This window comes from Balaenoptera acutorostrata, chromosome 5 (genome assembly GCF_949987535.1).
Source record: "Balaenoptera acutorostrata chromosome 5, mBalAcu1.1, whole genome shotgun sequence".
Classification (NCBI taxonomy): Eukaryota; Metazoa; Chordata; class Mammalia; order Artiodactyla; family Balaenopteridae; genus Balaenoptera; species Balaenoptera acutorostrata.
Genome location: NC_080068.1, coordinates 140,968,858 through 140,987,062, shown reverse-complemented (window position 1 = coordinate 140,987,062; position 18,205 = coordinate 140,968,858). Strand labels below are relative to the sequence as shown.

The 18,205-nt window shown below is 59.5% G+C and overlaps 1 protein-coding gene across 5 annotated transcripts in view; it reads right to left on the bottom strand.

Moving 5' to 3' along the window:
* Nucleotides 1-10,945, bottom strand: part of SH3TC1 (SH3 domain and tetratricopeptide repeats 1) — a 36,878-nt gene extending 25,933 nt beyond the window's left edge. The window contains exons 1-3 of one of the 5 annotated variants that reach the window (XM_057547408.1): nt 10,805-10,945; nt 5,212-5,426; nt 1,496-1,588 (exon numbers count right to left, since the gene is read on the bottom strand). In XM_057547408.1, coding sequence (XP_057403391.1) covers nt 1,496-1,588; nt 5,212-5,380 — 262 coding nt within the window. In that variant the 5' untranslated portion in view covers nt 5,381-5,426; nt 10,805-10,945. The other 4 variants (XM_057547407.1, XM_057547411.1, XM_057547410.1 and 1 more) reach the window with 4 other exon arrangements.
* Nucleotides 10,946-18,205: the final 7,260 nt, after the last annotated feature.

The following is an 18,205-nucleotide window of genomic DNA, read 5'->3' as shown; positions in this document are numbered from 1 at the left end:
TGGACAGTGTAATTGAGGAACTGGATTTTTAATTTTATTTAAGTTAAATTTAAACATAAACAAACAGCCACATGTAGCTACTGTATTAGACAGCACAGCTGTGGTGGTTTTCCATCTCAGGAAGAATAAAATGCGGATCCTTTCCACCTTTCCAGGCACAGCCTGGAGCATCTTGCGCTTCACCCCGCCCCGCACAGCCCCACCTCTTCTCCCCCGCCCTTCCAGCCCGTGGCCGCCTCTCTGCTGCCCTGAGACATCGAGGCGTCCCCCCCGCAACCCACCCCAGGGCCTTTGCACTCACCGTGTCCTCCACCTGAAGCACCCTCTCCCAGACCAATTCCTGGCCTGGCTGGTGCCCTATGATTGGATCCCAGCTCAAATGTCCCCTGGCCACCCACACCCCGTCCCCCTGAGAGGCCTCCTGGCCGCAGGGATCCTCAGATCATGGGCTGTTCCAAAACTGGAGAGGGGAGATGAAGGGGAGAGGATGGGAAGGGGGAGGGGAGAAGAGAGAGGGAGAGAGGAAGAGGGACAGAACTCGGAGAGGGCAAGGGAGAGAGGTTCCTCACATCCTCTGAATAAGCCTTGCACCTGCCTTGGAATTTTCTAGCTAGGGGACCCTTGAGCAAACATCCCCACCCCCTCCTGGGGGGCAGGGCCGGGCAGAGGAGCACATCTGGGATCTGGAATCAGGCCCCTCCCCCAGCAGGAAGCCAGGCCAGCATTTCCCAACCAGTTCTAAGATGTGACCCCTCCTACTCCCGTAAGAGGGTGGGGTTGAATTGTCAATCTCATAATAATCTGCCTCAACGGTCCTGGTCATCCCGAGTGACCACAGGCAGCGCTGTCCACCCGAAGGAAAAGCTGGAGGACGGGCGGCTGTCACGGCAAAGGTGGACGGCCGACAACGCTGGGGTCTCCATGCCCCCCACAGCTGGGGCTCGGGAGTCGGGTCTCCAGCGTTAGGGGCTTCTTGCTGCCCCCCTCCGCCCATCAGCGCCCTGCGGAAGTCCCTGGGAGCCCCTCCCCGGAAGCAGGTCCCTGATGCCTCTCCCGAGGGCCCTTGCCATCCCCCTGCCCCCCCAGGGTGTCCCTCCTGGGGTTTCACTTCCCCTGCGTGCTGCCTCCAGGGCCATGCCCCCCTCTTGTGTGGGCAGATGCAAACACAGAGTCCAGGGAAGGCCTTTGCACGTGCAGGCGAACCCCAGCCTTCTGTCCCCAAGTGAAAAATGCAGAGTCCTGGGCCCTACCCCAGACTCCCTGCATCAGAACCCGGCAGGACCCAGGCATCTGTGTTTAACAAGCCTCTCCTCCACATTCAGGGTGACCTTAAAGCAGGGCGTCCACATTAGAGAAGCCTGGGTTAGACGCTCCTGAACCAGAAACCCACGGGATGGGTGAGGCCGGAGGGAAGGGGGGACGCCCAGGGATCCCACATTCACGTCCCCAGCCCAGACTTAACCCCGACACGCAGCGTAGCGCCCAGGACGTCTACCTGTGGGGTAGGAGCCCATCTGGCCGGGAGAGGGCCCAGCAGCCGGTGGAGAGACGCCAGGGGCAGGAGTGGCATCTGTGTCAGAGCAGGGTCCTGTGACGAAGGTGAGAACAGGCAACTTTCAGCTACGCAGGCGCCACCGCCCAGGTATTTCTAGAAGAAAGGTATGTCCACACCCCTACAAACCACCGTTCACACCCTTCCTCCAGGGTCACAAAGCCCAACCAGGTCGGGAGGCTATGAGTCTCCTACTGTGCTGTGACTAATTACCCTACCCTAGAGGCTTCTGGAAACAACACAGTGTTATCTTGCTGTTCTGGGGTTTGAGAAGGGTCTTGCTGGGACAAAACAAGGTGTGGGCAGGGCTGGTTCCTTTCCTCTGGAGGCTCCAGGAGAGAATCTGTGTCCTTGCTTCTCCAGCTTCCAGAGGGGTCCGCATTCCTTGGCTCGTGGCCCCTCCTCCATCCCCAAAGCACAGCACCTTCAACCTCTCTGTGATTCTGACCCCAGGATAATCTCCCCGTCTCAAGATCCTTAATCCCCTTGGCAAAGTCTCTTTGGCCGCGGAGGTAACGTGTGTGTGTGTGTACAGGTTCTGGGGACTAAGATGTGGACTGCTTTGGGGGCCTTTACTCTGTTGACCACAGAGGGGAGGTGACAGCCCAGGGCGAACTCGGGGTCTGCGGCAGATGGGGCTGCATCCTGATTTTGACTGGCCTGTGAGGCCGGTCCTCTGCTGGTTGTCGCTGCCCCCAGCCCCCAGCCGGGAAGCCAGCTCCCAGTCTGCACCTTGGCCCGACCCCTCCACGCACACACACCCGTCTCCGCCCTGCTCGGTTCTCATCTGTGCAATGGGATGAGCAATCAGGGCCTTCAGCTCAAAGGGGATCTGATCTGGAAACACCTGTGGTTCCGACAGACGGTGCTGAACCAACCTCACTGCAGCCTCTTCACCCCGGGGGAGCCCCGCTCAGCCGTGGGCACGGTGCTGCCACGTTGGCCCTGGACCGTGCAAAACGATAGGCTCATTTCTGCTCTCTCCCCACCTGCGGTACACCAGCCCTAAGCCTGTGTGGTCAGAGCCCATTTCCAGCCCTCGCTTGCTCTGCATCCCCAGAGCGGGGACTCAGAAATGCCTGTCAAATCCAAACAAGGGCACGGCACCCAGATCTTGGCTTTAAGCACCGTCCTCCCCCTGAGAAGCCAGGGCTCCTTGAGGAACGGCCGATTCCAGGGCTGCGACAGGGAGAGCAGAGATGAGATGTGAGCCTCTTGTTGTCCCAGAAAGTAGGACGTGCTCACAGGATGCTGGAGATGCATCACAAGACCAAATCGGGGGCAATGTGAGCAACAAAATAAATGACAGCAACTGCTAGAGTCCAGAGAATGAAATAAAGACCTCTGAGCCCACACACGCTAAAATAAATAAATGAATACCTGGGGAGAGGGGACAACTCTTCTTTTCCACGGAAGGTCCATTAACAAATGTCAGAAGAACGCAGCATTAGAAAGTCACCATTTAGCAACCTTCGTAATGTTATGATTTCAGTCAAGAACCTTGCACAGATGATAAAACTAGTGCTTGATTAGGACCAGAGGAACCGACTAGTCACAAAGTCCCCAAGTATCTTCCCACGGGCTCCTTACTCATGACAAAGGGAAGAAGGGTGACTTTGACAGTGATATTTACGCTGTCAAACACCTCCTTAATCAAGTGATGCACGTGAGCCGTGAACGTCACCAGGGACCAGACAAATGGACATCGAGTTCTCCTGGTTGGCCGCACTGAGAGGAACCGAACACTTCTGGGGTATTTCTGCCTAAGTACCTGCCTGCAATCCTGAAGAAACAGCCACACTTGAACTGAGCTGTACCCAAACATTCTACAGAATTCCTGGCCCGGAATCTTCAAAGTATCAACCTCCAGGTTAGAAAGCTCCACAGGCACATGGCCACAGAATGCAAAGCCTGACGAGGGTTTTCTTTGGTGGAAAGGACATTACGGGGACAGATGGCAGGATGGGAGTGAGGTCCGTCTGTAGATGAGATAATGGTGTTGTTTAAACCAGGAGAGTTTGAAGTTTGAAATCATTGCACAATGGCTCTGTACGAGCAGGTCCTGGTTTTAGGAAACACACACGCCAAAGCACTGGGGGGATAAAGGGGCATCATGTCTGCAGTTTACTCTTAAATTGTCCTGAAATATAAATATATTTGTAAATGCAGAAAGAGAGAAAGCAAGTGTAGGAAAATGTCAACATTTGAGGAACCTGGCTGGTGTAAATGGGAATTATTTATATTATTTCTTGTGACTTTTGTTGTCAATTTGCAAAAGAAGCTGAAAGGGGAAGGGGCTCTGGGTGGATGGGGTGAGAGCCCACTGGCCACTTGGCTACTCGGGGCCAGGGAGCCCAGGAAGACAGGAGGGGCTCCCAGACCCCGCTGCCTGGGCTCACAGGTCCACCCCAATGCCAGCCAATGCCAGCGGTGCTGTGGGGCAGCTAGGGCAGGAAACACTTGGCAACACGGTCAGAATGCTTCTGGCTCGGCCGCAGCACCGACAGCAGGAATCCCGCGCTCTAGGACTCACGGCCCCTCCTGGGCTGGGCTGCCATGTGGGAGGCTGGTCCGGCCCCCATGCATCCGGCGGAACCCAGCTCCTCTGTCCCATGCTGGCGAGATCTGGAGGGCGCCCGACCCAGTGGAATCCCCAGGCCAGGCCCCACAGCTCCTCAGAGCCCCTCTTCCAGGCCAGGCAGGTGTCTGACTAGAGGAGTCAGCACCCACGAGGGCCACCTCGACCTTTCCCATCTCCACTTACACCGGGAAGGACCAAGAAAACGGGTGTAAAAATACCTCTAATCGCCGAGCATGCACGGCGTCAGGCTCTGGGCCAGGCACCAAGTATGAGGTTTTGTTTCCGTTCTCCCAAAGCATCGATCATTCGTCATTCCAATATTTACTGGGCACCTGCTATGTGCTGAGCCCTAGAGGCAACTAAGCAGGTGACCAGGCTGAAGGTGACGATGCGACGAAGGGAAGCCCGGGGAGGGACAGGAGGACAGGCTGTCCCGGGCTCGGGGAGGGGCCTGGGCCCACCTCAGCCTTCTCCCCGCCCTTCCCTCCTCTCCTCCAGGACCCAAGGAGTTAGGGAGAGGGGTCCTGGAGATCACCTAGGCCACCCCTCAGGTTTCCACGTCAAGTGGCCCAACGACACTCAGGATGGGAACCCCAGGTTCCCAGGCAGGCAGCCCAGCCCTGCTCCCCGCACAGCCCCTCTTGCGCGCACCTGGGCAGGTCGGGTGGGAGGTGGCTCTGCCCTTGTCACACCCCTCCTCCTCTGCTGTTCAGAAAGTAATCCTGCCCGGGGCCTGGCCCAGGCACTGCTTCCTTCCCCTCCCTGGGCCTTGGTTTGCCCTCCTGGAAGAATGAGGGACACCCCGTCCTGAGTAATCCCCGGGGCTCACCTCCAAGGACAAAGCAGATCTGTGGGCACCCAAAGCTGTACAAGAGCTATAAACTCACCCAGGGCTGCATTTCTAGAATCTCCCATCCCTGCCCCTCTCGCCGTGCCCTGGACAAGCACAAGGGGGGCCCGCATCTGTCGTAAATGCTCACTGGGCTCATCTTCCTTCGGCACAAGCACTGACGGCGCAGGCATACAGCTCCATCCTGGGTGGGGTGGACGGCCGGATGGACACACACGCCGCACTCACCGCTTCCAACCGTAGACTTGGCCTCCTCAGGCCCTGTTCGCTGCCAGATGACTGACGCACTTGCTCCCGCTCTCTGGACCCCGCGGTCACCGCTGCCTCCCGAGGGCCCCACGGGCCCCCTCCCCGTCGGGGCCGGCTCCTCAGCGGCCGTCTCCGCCGGGCCCTCCATGACGCAGTGGCCTCAGCGCCAAGGGCCCGGCATGCCGGGCTGGCCTCTGTGGAGCGAAGAGAGTGCAGCGGTCAGCAGTGGCGACCTCTCTAGGAAGACAGGCGGCCGGCACCAGCACGGATGCTGCCGCCAGAGTTGGGGTCAAGAGGAGAGAATGCCTCCTCTTTGCCTGGTGGACCCTTGAGCATCCTTCCAGAGCTCTGCTCACCGGCCACTTCCCCTCCAAACAGCACCATCCGCCTGGAACAGACTCTGTTGGAGACACGTGCCTACGTTTGCTTCCAGTTGGAAGTCCTTGTGGGCAGGTAGGGGCCCATTCTTGCTCATCCACAGACCCCAAGAAAGTAGCTCAGATCCTGGCACCTGGAGGCTGCTCAAAACGTTCCCACCGGGGCTTCCCTGGTGGCACAGTGGTTAAGAATCCGCCTGCCAATGCAGGGGACACGGGTTCGAACCCTGGTCTGGGAAGATTCCACATGCTGCGGAGCAGCTAAGCCCGTGAGCCACAACTACTGAGCCTGCGCTCTAGAGCCCGTGAGCCACAACTACTGAGCCCGCGTGCCACAACTACTGAACCCCACGCGCCTAGAGCCCGTGCTCCGCAGCAAGAGAAGCCACCGCAACGAGAAGCCCACGCACCGCAACGAGCGCGACATGGAAGCAGTAAAGGCCGTGTGGCAACAGGGAACAGAGCAGGCGTCCTCTTGGGACACGCCGGGACCATGGTTTAGAGATAAGCCCACAGCACCCCCCACCCAGCGAGGGCTGGGAGGGAGAGACTCCCGCAGAGACAGCGCATCTCCCGAGAGAAGACTATTCAGCTGCATTTCATACGGGGCTCAGCTGGGCTGTGAGTCCAGCCTCGGATCCCAGGAGGTCCTGCTGCTCTTGTAACTAACCCCGCGTCCTGGGGGGCTCAGTGGGCCCCGTCTCTCTCACCGGAAGAGGCCTGCACCCCAGCAGAGTCCCCGGAAGGAACGCCGTCCAGTTTTGCAGGAAATGGGCAAGGTCCCAGGCTGCCCCGTGAGGGAAGGAAGCAGGTGGCAGAGGGTGGGAAAGGAGGAAGTGGCCGGGGAAGAACCAGAGACGGCTCCCTACTCCCGGGGTGCCCTCGGGCCTCCCCACCGAGAGCCGGTCATCATGCACCACTCTTTCCTGGGGCCAGAGAGGAGCGAGGGCCTTTACGACCTAACACACAGTGCTCCCAGGGTCTGGGGTTTGGTCGCCAGTTAGAGGACACAGCAGGACACGGCACCCCTTCCAGGCAGGGGTGACAGGGAGGGCGGGTGTGCAGCCTGGGCACAGAGGCAGAGCCCCTGCCCCCATCCACAAGGACGGGAGTCACCCACGTCCCCCTCAGTTTCCACCTCAGGGACAGAGGGGACAGAAATGGCCCTGCTCACTCACAAGGAGGGTGGGCAAGAGCAAGGCCGGGAAGCAGGTGCAAGGGAAGCCCCTCTTGTCGGGTCTCTCTGTTCTCTGATGGAGAGCTGGGAGATTTCAACCCCAGCCCCAGACCAGGCTGGCGAGCATTCCCTCCGCACAGAGCAGAGCGCACGGGGAGACAGGAGGGCACACCTCTGAGCCCCTTCCCTGGGGACAAAACTGCAAACTGGAAAGCAGGTCTGGCCTCCTGCAGACCCACACCCCGTCCTGCGGTGGGTGCTGGGGAGCGGGGGGCCCAGGAGAGACCCAGAGGACGCTGGCGAGGAACATGGGGCTCGGAACCCACTGGGCCTGGACAACCCCGAGAGCCCCTGGCCGGTCTCCCAGCTCCACCCGCTTCCTGCAGCAAAGAATGGGCGGGAGATGCGGAGGCGGAGGGCGGCAGCTGTCACGCCACCTCGGGGCTGGGGGCTGAGGCACAGGACACGGGGCACGGGCTGTTTCAGGTGAGGCGCAGGGCTGAGGGGGGCACAGCACTGAGCGCCCCGTGAACACACAGAGGAGCCACCAGAGCACCGTAAACCCTGAGAAGGGCTGCGTTCTATCCCTTGCAAGTTTCGTTCCTGTATTTGTGCAGAAAGGACAGAGGAGGAGAGAGTGGAGGTGGGACCTGCGAGGGGGGGCCTTGCGTTCACTTCTCTGCCTTGAATTTTCACCAGGATCTGGGGAGCTGGACCTCCGTCAGACCCAGCAAGGAGTATTTTCAGAACTACGGACCCAAGGCTGTCCCGGGGCGGTGGCGAGTCGCCACCGGCTCCCAGAGGGCCTCAGACACAAGTATTTGTCAACACCTGTATGCACCAGGTGCCTCAGCCAGGTTCACTGCAGCCAGCGGGGAAAGCACATCACCCCGTTCTACGGATGGAGAAACTGGGCTGGGCTCCGAGGAGTGGGCAACTCAACCCCCTACACACACACACTCGCACACACACACACACACACACACACATATATATACTCTCACATTAACACTCTCTCACACACTCACATCCCCCCACACACACCCCTGTCCATGCCCACCCTGGTACCCTTCTAGGCAGCCCCTCGCCCCCAGGGAGGAGGGAGTAGGGCGGAGGAAGCTCCCTTGCCAGAGGAAGAAGCAGCATGGACCGTCAGGTTCCAGGACCGCAGCATTGCTGCAGAATTCTCCAGCAACCTTTGTTAAACGTCCAATGTCATTTCAAGCCCTGGTGCCTTGTACTCCCCGTTCCCTGGTCCCCAGGGGCTGTCCCCACCCTTGTCACGCACGAAGACCTCCTGGCATCTTTCAGGGTGCCGCTCCATCTGTCTGGCCCTCCTCAGCCCCCAGCCAAGCCATCGTCTGTTTCCTTCCTCTCTTTACTCTGAAAACAGCGAGCCCCATACCTGTCATCGAGGGCACCGTGGCCTGGGCACAGGTGGGTGCCGGGACCAGGAAGCACACGGCTTGGAGGCCAGGCTGCCATCCCCGCTGCTCTGCTCTTCTGAAGCATCTCAGTAGGGCACTTGGACCCGTTGTCCTGCACAGGTCCTGTTTGTGGGGTCTCTATAACCCCCAGCCGGGGTCCTCGTCCCCCCTCTCTACAGCCAGGCATCTCGCACAACCCACACCCAGGGCGCCTGACTCCCTTCGCCGCCTCCGCCCAGGAGTCAGGACCAGCTCATCAGCGCCTGCGTCCCTGCCCCACGGGCCTGCCCCCAGCAGCTCAGGGCCGGTTTCCTGAGAAAACGGAAGGCTTCGGGGCTCAGGGGACTTCCCACTTGCTTGGTGAGGGGCCTGCCCATCAGGCAGGGCTGCCGGTGACAGTCGTAAGCGTGGGGTTCCTAGTCACAGCCTGCATGAGGAAGTGGGCTCTGTCTCCCTGGGAGGGTCCCTCCCTGCTGGGTCCTAAAATAGCCTTGCTCAGCCCAACAGGCTGCCGGCTCCCGACTGCAGGAGGGGCCGCCCAGCCCGCAGCCTGGCGGGTGTCCAGAGCTCCCACGGGCGGCCCTGCGGAGACTCAGGGGCTCTCCTTCCCTGTGGCCTCTGACCTCTTTGCTCTGCTCACTGTCAGGCCACCCGATGGGTCAGCAACAGGCCCCAGGTCCCAGCCAGCACCCAAACCCAGGGGACGGGAGTTTGGCACCAGAACACCGAGACCTGGGGTCAGTGGGCTGGGAGGCCGCCCCATGCCTCAGTTTACCCACCAGAGAATGAGAATGAAAACACCACCTACAAGGAGGTCAGTGGATTAAAGGATGGTGCTCCTGGGTTACAGCTGCATTTAACAAATGTGGGCTGGACAAGGGGAGGAGATGATTTGGGGAGGTCTGGCCAGAGCTTTCTCTGGACCCGTCCTGAACAAATGCCTCGAGGGCCATGCAGACCTCGTCCACCTCACCAAGAAGCACCTCTTGAGGGTTGTCTTGTCACCCCCTGTACTGGGGTGACCAGTGCACCCCAAATTCATGTCCACCACTAACCTCCGAAGGTGATCTTATTTGGAAACAGGGTCTTTGCAGGTGAGGTTAAGATGAGGTCACACAGGATTGAGGTGTCCCTGCATGCCTGGGGTCCTTATAAGAAGAGGAGGGACACAGACACACCTGGGATGCGGTGTGAAGAGGGAACCAGAGGCCAGGGCAATGCGCCCCACGAGCCCAGGGACGCCTGCAGCAGCCAAGAGATGAAGGACCCTCCCCCAGAGCGCCCCCCGGGAGGGGGGCACCCTTCCCACACCTGGGCTTCAGACTTCCAGCCTCCAGAACCGGCGGAGAGTTAACTTCTGTTGTCAGAAGCCCCCAGTTTGTGACCCTTTGTTACGGCAGCCCCAGGACAGTAGTCGCCCTGGGTCCCCCCGCCTTGATTTTCTCTGCTGTAAAGTCGGCGTTTCGGGAGGAGGATTAAGTGACCTCAGGCATCAGACGCTGCTCAACACCGGATACAGGAAGGCTTGTCATCGTCAGGGGCCACCATCCTGCAGCGCTAAGTGTCCTGGCTTAGTCCTCATGACGGCCTGGAGGAGCGCCACTGCGCCCATTTCACAGAGGAGCCGTGAAGGCTCCACGAGCAGCTGTGCTGGCTCAGCCCGGCCGGGGGGCTCTGGTGGGATTTAACCCCAGGAGGGTCTGAGTCCAGCCCTCGACGCCCACCCTGAGCCTGAGCACACCCTCTATGGCTACGCCTCTACCCACAAGCTCAACCACAGCACCGCCCCCTGTGCCCAGCCCCCCCGCCCCATGGGAGGCCACGCCCCCAGGGACCCGCACCACTAAATCCCGCCAGTGGCTTTGCCATCTGTCATCTCTAGGAAACTCCCACAGACAGGGCTTGGGGCTCCCGGGGGGTGGCGGGGTCACTGCAGGCCGGGGGGGGACGGTCTCAGTGATGTGCTGGGACCACACGCCCAGGGCAGGACCTGGTGCTATGAAGCCTTGGGTCTGGGTCTCCCCTAGAACCTTCCGGTTGGGGCCCCTGGTCAAGTCACTCGTCCCACTTGTTGATGGAGAGGAGGCCCAGGGGTGGTGACCTCAGAGTGACCGGGTCACAGCTAGCTACAGCACCACCCGGGCCGGGACACGTGTGGTGTCTGCCAGAGGTGGCGTCAACCCAGGGTGGAGGCCCACTGGAGGCCCCCTAGACCCGGAACCCTGCTTGCTGGCGATGTTCCCGTGTCCTGGCCAGACCTTCGGGACGCGCTGGCTGCCTGCCTGTGTGAAGCGGGGGTCAAGCGAGATCAAGGGAGCGACGGTGCTTGGTCAAGCCGGACATCGTCACTGGGGCCATGGCTGCCGGCCGGCACGGGGTGCTCCCGGAGCTCTGCCCGGTGGTCCGCTAACCAGTGCCCACAGCCTTCGGGCCGCCCCAGACTCCAATCCTGCTCCCTCCCGATCCCAGAAGGTCAGAAAAGTCTCCAAGAAAGTGAAAGGAAAGACGGCTCAGATCAGACCGTGGCAAGACCCAGCTCTGTGGACGACGCCTGCTCGGCCGCCCTCGCCCGCCCGTCCAGCGCCCCGTACCTGCGCCCCGCTCCGCAGGACCGCGGCACCGGGTGGCCGCTCCCGGCTCCTCGCTGGCTCGCCCCGCGGGCCGTGTCCACCGCCCCAGCTGACTGCACAGTGGCCGCCACCACCCCTTCTTCCTGCCCCACTTCCTCCCTGCACCCGTGCCTCCAGAGAGAGGCGGGCCCCACGCTGCTGCACCGCCTCCGAGGGCTGGTTGATCATTAGCTCCGTCCTGGGCCAGCTCCAGGCCCTGCCCCGCCTGCCCACGGCCCGGCACCCAGGCTCGGACGTGGAGGCCACCCCGCCTCAGCTGCCAGGATTGGGGAAGTCTGACAGCTGCCCTGCCAACCTCAGCTCTGCTCTCTCTTCCTCTTCCACTTACCGCACACACGTGCACACATACGCATGCGCACACACGTGCATACATGTGCACACACAAGACACACACGTGCACACATGTGCGTGCAAACATACACACATGTGCACACCTACACACACAAGTGCACACGCGCGTGCATGCACGTACGTGCAGCTCCTTCCCTCTGCTCTGGTGCTGCCCCGGCCCGTTGGCCCAGTCAATGGGAACGCACACAGGGGACAGCTGGGCGTCTGCCCTCCTTCCCCCTTTGCCTTTCCGCTGGGCTCCAGGCCCGACCTGGGTTTGACAGCAGGGGATCTCAGCCCTGCCTGGGGAGCCAGAACTGGGTGTCCTGGGTCTCAGACAAGAAGCAGGAACTGAACACGGGTCGGCCCCTGGCCCTAGCCTCCCATCTGCTTTCAGGCCCTCACGGAGGCAGGGGTGTGGCTCTGGTTGCTGGCCCCAGCCCAGACCCAGGAATCAAGAACAGAGGGCCACCTTCTCCGTCCTGTGCTTGAGAAAGGCTGAACTTTCACTCATGGCCTGGCTTCATGACCAGGAACATCTCTGAGTTCAGTGGTAATGTGCCCATTTTACAGACAGGGAAACTGAGGCCTGGGACATGAGGTGGCATGCCCAAGGCCGGTGACAGCTAGAAGGTGAGCCCAGAACCAGGTCTGACAGACACTGAAGCCCCTGGGCTAGGTTTCTAACTGCGGCACTGCTGACATCTGGGGCGATTGCTCTTGGGGTTGCCATGTACACTGTGGGATTTTAGCAGTATCCCTGGCCTCCACCAACTGAAGCCGACCCCAGCTGTGACAACCATTCACATCTCTAGACACTTGTCTCCTGGGGGCAATGTTACCCAGAGTGAGAACCACTCAGGGCTGAGATATTTCTGGATGACCTCCTCCCACCCTGTCTGTCCTTTCTCAGAAAAACTCCCAGCATTAATGCAGTCACCCCAATGTCACAAACTCCCTCCCCTCCCCAGTGTGCCAGAGCCCAGGTGTGAGGGGGCAGCTGGAGACGTGGGGGGAAGGGGCCATCTCACACCAGCAAGGTCCCCACTGAGGGCCAGCATGAGGTTCAAGCCCCTCACGGAGCAGCTCTGGCCACTGAGGTCCAGGGTAGGCAAGCCACTCCCTCTGGGGGCCCCAGAAAGGCCAGGTCCAGAGCTCGGGCTGCCCACACCCCCAGCCCAGCTGGGCCGCACCCCACACGCCACCAACATGCTCGGGGACCACACGGCAGGAGCCAGAGGCTCCAGGTGGCCATTTTCACTGTCCCCCAAGACCACAGGCCAAGTAACGGGGGAGGATTTCATGCCACCCCCTGGGTCCCAGGGGTCCAGGCAGCTGCTCCCACCAGCAGCTCTCCCTCCCCCGCAGGGAGGTGTGACCTCTCCAAGCCTGGCCTCTGTCTGTGGACTGGGGCCCCCCAGTTCTCCAGCCGGCTCTCCAGAACCTCACATTGTGCGGAACATGAGCTGCTCGCTTCTGCTCCCTTTGTTTTTCTGGAAACTGTGTTGAAAGAGGCCCCAGACGGGCTCCACATCCATAGAAGGTTCTGGACACGTTTCCTCTCCTGGCCATTGTGCCGTGCTGCGGCCCGAGACCCCGTATCCTGTTTGTCTCTGTAGCTGCGTTCTTGGCCCAAGGCCGGGGGCGTTTCCAAGAGCCTCCTCCACTGTGCCCAGCATCCTTCAGCTCTGCACAGAGCACCCCAACTCTGCATATTGTACCCCAACTTCACAGAGTGCACCCCAACTCTACAAGTGCACCCTAATAGGCTTCCAGGGAAGAATGCGAGCCTTTCAGGCGGGGAGGGCCTTTCCAAATAAGGGGTCCCTCCTGGAAGTTGCACCACAGGGCAGCCCTATACAGCCCTGCGTGCGAGAGGCTGGTTTCAACCCCAGCCCAGCCCAGGCTTCGGGTGCCCCTGAGAGAGCCTGTCACCCCATGGGCCTCGCTCCCCCCCTTTTAAATGGTCAACGTGGGCTTAGAGATCTCTAAGTGCCCTCCCAGGTCAGCAGCTCTGATCCCTGCAGGGTTGTAATAAATTCCATTTATCACTTGCCAAAAAGATGCTGGATCCGTGGATTGTAGCCATTCCAGTGTATTACCACCATCCCACCGGAGTGAGTAGCAAACGGACTTAGGAGAGGCAGGACCTGCCCCGGGTCAGGTCACACAGCCCCCAGGGAGACACCAGGGCCGCCCGGGGCCAAAGCAGACCCCCGACACTCTAAGGCAGGAGACACACAGCCAGAGGAAGAGCTCTCAGGAACTTCCTGTGGGAAAACCTGTGGCCACCCACCAGCAACCCAGCTGCAGCTTCTCTTTAACCATCCCTGCGGGTCTGAGCTGGCCCCCTCCCACCTTCAGCCCGCCTGGACTCTGCTCTGCCATTGTGGACGGAGGTTCCCAATGAGCCCCCAGGACGGCTCCCGCCTGATTCCTAGACCATAGACGCTGGCCCTGGGCTGCCATCCAGAGCCAGGGGACAGGGGCTGTGGGGTGCCCTGCCTTCCGTCCTCTGCTTACTTTTTAACTCATGGAGCAAATAGCAACAACTGTGGTCCTACAAAGACAAAAAGCAATTTCTAACTTTGTCATGTCATCTTAGAGCATGTTCAGTCCTCTGGGACTGTGAGGGGCTGTATCAGCACAGTCTTGGGCCAGGAAAGGTGACCTAGCCCAACCCCCAGGCCCAGCTGGGATCCCCTGCACAGCCTCCCTGGCACGTGGTCCAGCCTCTTGGTGGGTCCCCCACTCCGCTTTGTGACTGCTCTGCACTTTGGGGTTCAGAGCTACCCCTGCCACCACCCATCTTGGCTCCATCACCCCAGTTCTGACTTCAAGTACCCACCCACAAGGGGGCTCAGACAAGTTGGGGTTACAGACTTGGAAACAGACTGGGATGATGTAGCATGATCTGTGCAGTGCCAAAGGAAGGGGAAGAAGAGGAAGGCGAAATCTAGGAAGGCTTCCTGGAGGTGGAGTCTCCTCAGCTGAATCTTGGAGGAAGAGGGACTAGGCAGAGAGAAGGTGTAAAGGTCTACCTGGGGACAGGGCCAGCCAGAAGAGCACGTGAGCCTGGCCTGCTCCAGGTATGCAGCTTGCTGAAGCATCCCACAGCCACTTCTGGTGGCTGCAGATTCTGGGGGCAGGTCACCCTCTCGCCCTGAGGGTTAATCTACAACAGGCCATAAACATAAATGGTGAATCCCAGGAATGCAGAGGCCCTGGGGAGGAGGTGGGTGTAGGGTTGGGGGACAGGACTACTCCCTGCTGGGTCTCCGCAACAGCCCAGACAGTGGAAGCAAGACGTACAGGTGATTCTAGAGCAGGGGCAGCAGATGCTTTCCATAAAGGGACAGAGAATAAATAGGTTTGGCTTTTCAGGTCATAATGTGGGCTCCACCACAACCCCACGGTTACAGCCTGAAAGCAGGCTTAGGTGATAGGAAATGAGTGGGCCTGGCCTGGTGCCAAGAAAACCTTATTTGCAAAACAGGGGTGGGATTTGGCCCTGGGTATGGGCCCTGCTCTAGAGAATGGGGCAGGATGGGGAATTCATGGAAAAGCACCTCAGGATCACCCTGCCACTGATGCAGGAAGGAGTCACCACAAAACGTCCCTGCCACCCTGGAATTGGGATGTGGAAAGGTTCACCATTAGTGAAACAGGGAAGAACAGAATCTGACTCCATGTTGGATCTGTTTCTTTTACTTTAATCTTTGCTTTTTGCTGCTTTTGTTACTATAATCACTAAAAGAATGCTGCTGTTAGCTGCAAGCATAATGGCCTGCCTCAGGGAACCCTGCCCCTCTGCCTGAATGTTAAACTAAAGTGCCTTTGTTCACCTCACAGGAAGACATTCTGACCCTGCCCACCTGTGAATGGCTGCAGAAAAGAAATTAACACATCCCCTCCCCGAGGCTGGCCAAGCCAGGAGATATTTTGCAAGACATGCAAAAAAAAAAAAAAAAAAAAGCCTTTTTGCTTTACTTCCTCCCTGTCTCTGTTCTATAAAAGAAACTGGCATCCAGACCCTGATAAGATGGTACTCTAGGGGACTTCCCTGGTACTCTAGGGGACTTCCCTGGTGGTGCAGTGGTTAAGAATCCACCTGCCAATGCAGGGGACGTGGGTTCAAGCCCTCCAGGAAGTTCCCACATGCCGCAGAGCAACTAATCCTGTGTGCCCCAACTACTGAGGCTGCGCTCTAGAGCCCGCGAGTCACAACTACTGAGCCTGTGTGCCACAACTACTGAGCCCGCGCACCACAACTACTGAAGCCTGCGCGCCTAGAGCCCGTGCTCTGCAACAAGAGAAGCCACCGCAGTGAGAACCCCGCGCACTGCAACGAAGAGTAGCCCCTGCTCGCCGCAACTAGGGAAAGTCCGTGCGCAGCAATGAAGACCCAAGGCAGCCAAAAATTAAATAAATAAATAAATAAATTTATTTTTTAAAAAAGATAGTACTCTAGGACGTTAGTCCTCCATCTTCTCAGACGCCCGGCTTTCCAAATAAAGTCGCTATTCCTTGCCTCAACACCTCGTCCCGATTTATTGTCCTGTCGTGCAGTGAGCAGACCGAGCTTGGATTTGGTAACATTAGGAGAGCATCTAAGTAGAGAATGGTGGAGCTGGCCCCAGCACCAGGCAGCCTGGAGGACCAGTAATGACCAGAGAGCTGAAGACCGTCCTGTGCTTGACGCCGGCTCAGGACACGATGCAGGAAGCTGCACCCTTCCTCCCTCCTCCCGCTGGTTAGGACTGTAACTGCTGAATTATCGAGGGTTACCGAGAACCAGCACTTAAGAATGTTCCCAATAAAGACAGGTGACTGGGCTGTGAGGTAGCAAAGTCCGTCCTTCAGGCTGTGGGGAAACTGAGACTTGGGAAGAGAAAGCCCCTCACCCAAAGGTCACAGGAGGGGGTGAACCCAGGGCTCCCACTGGTCCACGCCAAGCAACGCCCCATCACCTTTCCTGGTCTCTGGCTCCACATCTGTCAGATGCAGATGTGACCCGACTAAAGCAATCTCCCAGAAGGACACTCCTTCCAAGGCCAGTGCATTCCTGAGCCCCACCCGGGTCTAAGGAGCAATCTGCCTGAGAGGTCCTTCCTTTGCACATCCAAGTCTGAGGTCGGAGCCCGGGACAGAGAGAGAAGCTGCTAGTCTGGAGCCTGGCACGCGGCTGCCGCTGGACCTGCCGAAAGGGCTAGAACCATGTGTGTGCTCAGCAGAGCTCGGTCTGTGTTTGTTGTTTCTGGCCTCAGCAGCTGAAACCAGGCCCGATCAAAGATGAGCAGAGCTCTAGGCCCCGTGATTTCAGGAAATGCTCTTTGCAAAACAAGGATATCGGGACCAAACAGCCTTTCCAGATGACTGATGGCCACCTGGGCCGGGTCGAAGGCCTGCAGGAAGCGGTCAGCAGTTCCTGTGGACCGGAGACGCCACCCGCAGTGGCCGTGGCCCCAGGCCGTCCGGCTCTGTCTGGGCAGGCGTCGCCCTCTGCCCAGGAATCGCTGACTCTGCTGCCCTGGCTCCCCTCCTCGGCCCGCGAGCTGGCCAGGTCCCTGCGTGTGTTTGTGCCTGGGACTCCTCCACATTCAGAAGAGGGGTACTCCCTCGTCAACACCCCAAATAATGGGACAGGGCACTCGGAGGAAGTTGGTAAGAAGGGACAAAGGCTGTTTTCACAGCCTATAAGGGAGCAAGGCCCAGACTGGCATGTCCTCCTTGTCACATCCTTAGGGGGGCCCTATGTTACCCACCAGTTCAAAGCAGCTCCTTCCTTTAAAAAATAAGGGACGGGGTGGGGACTCCCCTGGTGGTACAGTGGTTAAGACTCCACGCTCCCAGTGCAGAGGGCCTGGGTTCAATCTCTGGTCAGGGAACTAGATCCCACATGCCACAACTAAGAGTCCACGTGCCACAACTAAGGAGCTGATGAGCCACAACTAAGGAGCCCTCAAGCTGCAACTCAGACCTGACGCAACCAATTAAATAAATAAAAATAAATATATATAAAAAAATTAAGGGACGGGGTTCAAAGCGGCCACACAGCGGGCAGTGGCCGTGTCTTAGAGGTTCCTCCCATCATAGGACAGGCTCGCCCCACTGCCCTGGACCATCCATCCCCTGAGTCGTGGGTGACCAGGAGGCGGCTGCCTGGAGGAGGTGGGAGTAGGGGCTCCAGACTGGGAAGCACGGCGTGGCCTTCACGGATGCCGTTTTCCCTGGGAGCCTGGGGAAGCCACCCAGCTTATAAATGAGACCCCAGGGACACCCTGATCCCGTGGGCCCCCACTCCCCAGAGCACCAGCATTCCTGAAGCGGGGTGTGGCAACCCCACTGGAATTCTGGACGTTATCCCAGCCCAGGCACCAGGGGATGGATCTTGAACTTGGCTGTGCAAACATTAACCCAGGCCCCAGCACACACTTCCCAGAGGCCTGCCAGCCAAGACCCACCACTGCAGGTGGGACAGGGCAGGAGGGCTCAGGGGGAATTTCTGCAGGCCCCCCCCGATGTCGCTCCCTGCTGGGCCAGGCCTACACGTGGGTGACGCTGCCTCGGTGGGTAGCCCCCGTTTCAGCCCCCGTTTCATTCATTTGGCTACTTCTCATCTCTGCTCCCTTCCGGCGACACCTCCAGAGCCTTCTACCCCAGCCAGCTCTGTACCCCCCCTCCTGAGCCTCACCTCACCCACTCCCCAAACTGCCCTTGCCCAGGCCGCCAGCACCTTCCGCGTTGCTAAATCCCATGGTTTCGCCCCCGTCCTCATCTCACTGGCCCCTCGGCGGTCACCCTCTGCCTCACCTGCCACACTGCTCTGTCTACACTCGCTCTTAGGTGTGAGCGTGAAGGTCGGGGACCTCAGAGCCCTCTGCCCCCACTGACAGTCCAGGTGCCACCTCACACCTGAGGGCGGTGCCAGGCCTTCCTCTCGGTGGGACTGGACAACTGCCCCCATTGCCCACCACCCACCCCTCCCTCCCTCCCCCGAATCTCAGAAAACAGCACCACCGGCCACTCAGC